The sequence below is a fragment of the Entamoeba histolytica genome, genomic scaffold, assembly GCF_000208925.1.
Source record: "Entamoeba histolytica HM-1:IMSS scf_1104750516831 genomic scaffold, whole genome shotgun sequence".
NCBI lineage: Eukaryota > Evosea > Mastigamoebida > Endamoebidae > Entamoeba > Entamoeba histolytica.
In genome coordinates, this window is record NW_001915337.1 from 3707 (window position 1) to 8201 (window position 4495).

The 4495-nt window shown below is 22.6% G+C and overlaps 2 protein-coding genes across 2 annotated transcripts, besides 1 other annotated feature; both read left to right on the forward strand.

Annotated features, from left to right (window-relative positions):
• Positions 1-156: part of a repeat region that runs on past the window's edge.
• Positions 157-216: 60 nt separating this feature from the next.
• EHI_037540 (uncharacterized protein) lies at positions 217-1430 on the forward strand (the record flags this gene model as incomplete). Its single annotated transcript, XM_643301.2, has 2 exons — positions 217-527; positions 744-1430. The coding sequence occupies exons 1-2, from the start codon at positions 219-221 to the stop codon at positions 1428-1430; spliced, it is 996 nt and encodes a 331-aa protein (XP_648393.1). The 5' UTR covers positions 217-218.
• A 335-nt stretch (positions 1431-1765) lies between these two features.
• EHI_037550 (uncharacterized protein) lies at positions 1766-2455 on the forward strand (the record flags this gene model as incomplete). Its single annotated transcript, XM_643302.1, has 1 exon — positions 1766-2455. One exon carries the CDS (start codon positions 1766-1768, stop codon positions 2453-2455), a length of 690 nt encoding a protein of 229 aa, XP_648394.1.
• Positions 2456-4495: the final 2040 nt, after the last annotated feature.

The window sequence follows — 4495 nt, forward strand, 5'->3', positions numbered from 1 at the left end:
ATATCCGTAGCTTGAATAAATGAAATCTTCTTATTGAGTTTTTACGTGTCATTTTTTGTTGATATTAGAGTGAACTACTTCTACATCCATTGTGTCTTTATTTTGTTTTATTTTCTCCAGTAATTCTTTGTGGTTATTTATTTTGTAATTAAAATTCTTCTCAGAGAAATAATCTTCAAAAAATATTATTCTAAGAGAACTTCAAATTTTATTTTTAAATGTCAAAACAAACCGTGCCACTTAGTCAAGTTTTTGATCATGCAGTTAATGAACTACATGCCTCTCCTTGTATTAAAGGATATGATACTATTGTTAGAATTATGACAAATGTTCCACAGGCATGTATTCCTTTAAGAATACAAATTATTAACAAAATGAAAGCATACCATAACAAATTTCTTCCAAGTTTAGAAATGTATTATTGTTTATGTTTCATGGATTATGCTGTTAAAAGAAATTCTAATTTCAGAAAACAAATGGTTCACATTGAGCTAGTCCAATGGTTTGAATGTATCGCTGAATTTGACGTTTGTTTTTATTTTTATCTCATTCTCAAATGTTTTTACACTGTCCTTTCAGTTCAACGTAGTGATACGTTGTGATGAGGTCATTGTTTTAATTCTATTTTGTTTCAAAGTATAATGAAAAATAGAAATTTCTATATTTGAAGATTCAATTTTAATTTTTAAGATTCAATCTCATCAATTTCATCTTATCAATTATTAGAAGATATTTATTTGTAGCGTTGTAAGAAGAAAAAACAAGTCAAAATCGTTACTGATAAAGCCATGAGAATTGTTCAATCTTGGGGTATTCTCTTCCCACAAGAATTTAAAGTGTACACTGAAATGTATATGAAATATAAAAAAACAGGAGTGCAATTCCACTTGCCTGAACTTACTGATTTAGAATATGTTCATAAAGATGGAAATATATTAGAGAATTATGTAGAAAAAGTATCAGAATGTATATTAATGATTGACGATGCCATGGTAAACTTAAAGGAAAATGTTCATCGACAATCAGCTGAAGTATTACTTAAACATGCAAATGAACTGAAAGTTCATTTCAAAACACTTATTTCCAATCACAAACATTTAATGTCTTCTGAAGAACAACAAGTTAGTCAATTAGATAGGTTATATGTTGAATTAACTGAAAAAGTAACATTACTTCAAGCTCTCTTAAATGGAGAACAACCAAAAGAAGTTTTTAGAACATATACTACTGGACATGTTGAGAGTGAACAAGTTCCTCTACTCTTATCTTCTCCTAAATTAACAGAAGAAAAAGCACAAAAGAAAGATAAGAAAAGATCAGATTCTATTGATAAAGAATCAGAACCTACACTTATTTCCTTTTCTTCAGACAATCTCTTTAGTAAATTAAGAAGAAGAAAATCTGCTACTATCCAAGAAGATCCTTACTGAAGAATCATTTCATAGTCATAGATAATACTAATTCATTTATTCTATTGTTTTATTTAACATGTAATAATTTTTTTTTTAAATAAGTAAAAAATTAAGAACTTTCATTTAAATAAATATCTAATTTTAAGATTTTTAGTTTTATTCTAATTTATATTAATTTTCAAATTTTTTAGTTTAATGTTGCAAAAAAGCTATTTGAATGAAATTTTCTTTTTAATGAATCAAAATTTATTGTTTTGAAATGAAAAATACTTATAGTCTAATAAAATAAACATCATTTAGTACTTCAAAAAAGATTATTAGAACTAAAAAAGAAATATTCAACTTAATCTTTAATGGATACAGAGTTAGTTCAATGTAAGAAGACTTTATATTATTTTAATTTACTTTCAATTTATGTTGATAATGACATTATAAACGAATTTATTAAAAGTTCAGAAACAGTAATTATAAATCTAAATAAAAGTATTGAAAGTTTTAATGAAAAAAAAACAGAAAATGAAAGAGTTGATGACATAATAAGTTATAATATTAAAAAAAATTTTATAGAAAATTACAACACTTTAGATGAAAAACAAAGAGAAGAATTATATTTTTTAATTGATTATATTAAATGTTTAAAAGATAAAACAGAGTTAAAAAAAAGAAAAAAAATAATTGTACCGATTTCTTTAAAGGAATATTATCTTGGAATTACAAAAGAAATTTTGGTGCAAAAATCTCCTTTACAAAAAGTTCGTGTTAAAATTATTGTCAAACCGGGTTGTCAAAAAATATTTCATTTTTGCTCATTTGATGTTATATTAAAAGTAAAACCATCAGAACGTTGGTCTTATAAGGGAATTGACCTCACTTATTGTCTCTCTCAAGAAGATATTAGAAAAAAAAGTTTTACTCATATATCAGGAAAAGTATTTTCTGTACCAGATTTTGGAACACAATCAGAATTGACTTTTAGTGGTCAAGGTGGTCTTATTTTAGATGGTATTACTGGATCATTAACTTTAAAAGTTTCTTCAGAGTAGTAAAGCATTTTAATTGAATATTTTCTTAGCTCTTTAAATAAAGAGTATTTTTAATTGAAATATGACATGGAAATGACGAAAAGACTAGTCATGGAATATCACATAAATATGATCATAAATTTAAAAGAATTTGATAGCAGAAGAATGAGATGTTTAAAATAAAGAAATGAGAAGGTGATGTTATTATATAAGAAAAAATACACAAAAGTAAGATACAATGAATATAATACACAAAGTAAAATAAGAGTAATAAATAACATAATATGTATTGAATTAATGGTAGTGCTAATTGAAGTAAAGGTTTAATAATATAATTATAAATATTGAATAGTCTTACCAAAAAAAGAATGTATTGGATATTATCCAACAACCAATAACAATATTCATAACTAAGAAAAATAAATTTGGTAATAATTCAATGAATAACTTTCAATGTGAATATCTGTTGAATAGTTAAGAATTAAATACTGAAATATAATGATTATCGGTTTAATTTATTCAATGTATTTTGATTTTAAGATAGTATATATCTTTTTAATAAAATATCATTTTTATTGTTATTTATCTTCTGTTTATATGTGTGAATTTTGTTAAATATCTTTATTAATGATAAGGTATATTATTTTGTTTTTAATACCATTATAACCATTGGATAATAATGTTATGCAATATAGTTTGATTATTAAATGGTATATGAATAATTCATTTTATTTATATTTATGTTGTTGTTTAAATGTTCTTTCCGTGACTACAACAATTAGTACTTGTCATATATTATTTATTTGTGATTTAGATGAAATGATTTTCATTTGATTTTATTTATGTTTATTCAATGATATTTTTTTAGTTTTTTTCTCATTTAAATATTAATTTGAGTGTATTACAATCTTTCATTCAATAATTTTTCTTCTTTAGCTTTTCTGAGTAATATAATCATTTTAAAACAAATAAGATATTAAGTAATAATAATTTACACATCAAATATGATTTATTCGTTAAATAATAAAAACTAAACTTGTTAAATACCATTTGTGATAATAATTCATATAAAGAAAAAACATAACAAGAATAATAAACACTCTTTGAATTATAATATAGTAATAAAGTGAATAAAGATAAATAGTTAGAGAGTCTTACGAAGATATAAGTTCTACTATTATTTTCCTTCATTTATACTTTATTATTATTTTGTATATTTTGTCTTTTCAGGTTAGTTTTTACAAGTTATTCATTTAATAAAAAATAAATCGTTATACATCATGAAAATCCTTTCAGATAAAAATAAAGTTTATTAAGTAACATAAATATCCATTGATACATTCATAGTGTTATATTATAATATAATGAAATTTAATAAAATGTTGAAATAAAGTAAATATCGAATATTTAAAACAACTTCAAGGAATTATATATAATACTTTCTAACTTGTTTGATTAGTTTGTAAATATGTACTTTATTTTCATCAATAAATAATTATAAACAACAGTTGTTACTTGATAAACTAAATTAATACTTAATTTGGACACTTTCACTTAGCTACAAGAGTGGGTAGATAAAAGTTTTTATCCTAGTTTTTATCTTTATGAATCATTTTTTATTTTAATATTTATATTGTACAAAGAAACTAATAACAGAAAGTGTATCAAATAAATTCACTTCTAATTGTCATAATAACAGGATATTCGTTTAAACATGAATGATATTAGAAGTATTATTGAAGAATTTGATTGTTTGAATGATTAGAATAGCATTACAAAACACTCATTTTCAGTTATTGAAATACCAGTAAAAATACACCACAACACAATTATTCTTATTCTTTAAACAAAGTCATCAATAAGTCAAATAAATTTCTTTTTAATAAGAATATCTCCAATGACATAAATAAGTAATATGTCATTGATTCATAGTTATTTGATATTCTATATTAAAGATATTAAGATAAAAACATTGTTAATAGATAAATACTCATTATTATCACATAATGTATGTTCTTGAGTATTATTTGACAAATAAAACAACTGTAATAGATACTAAAT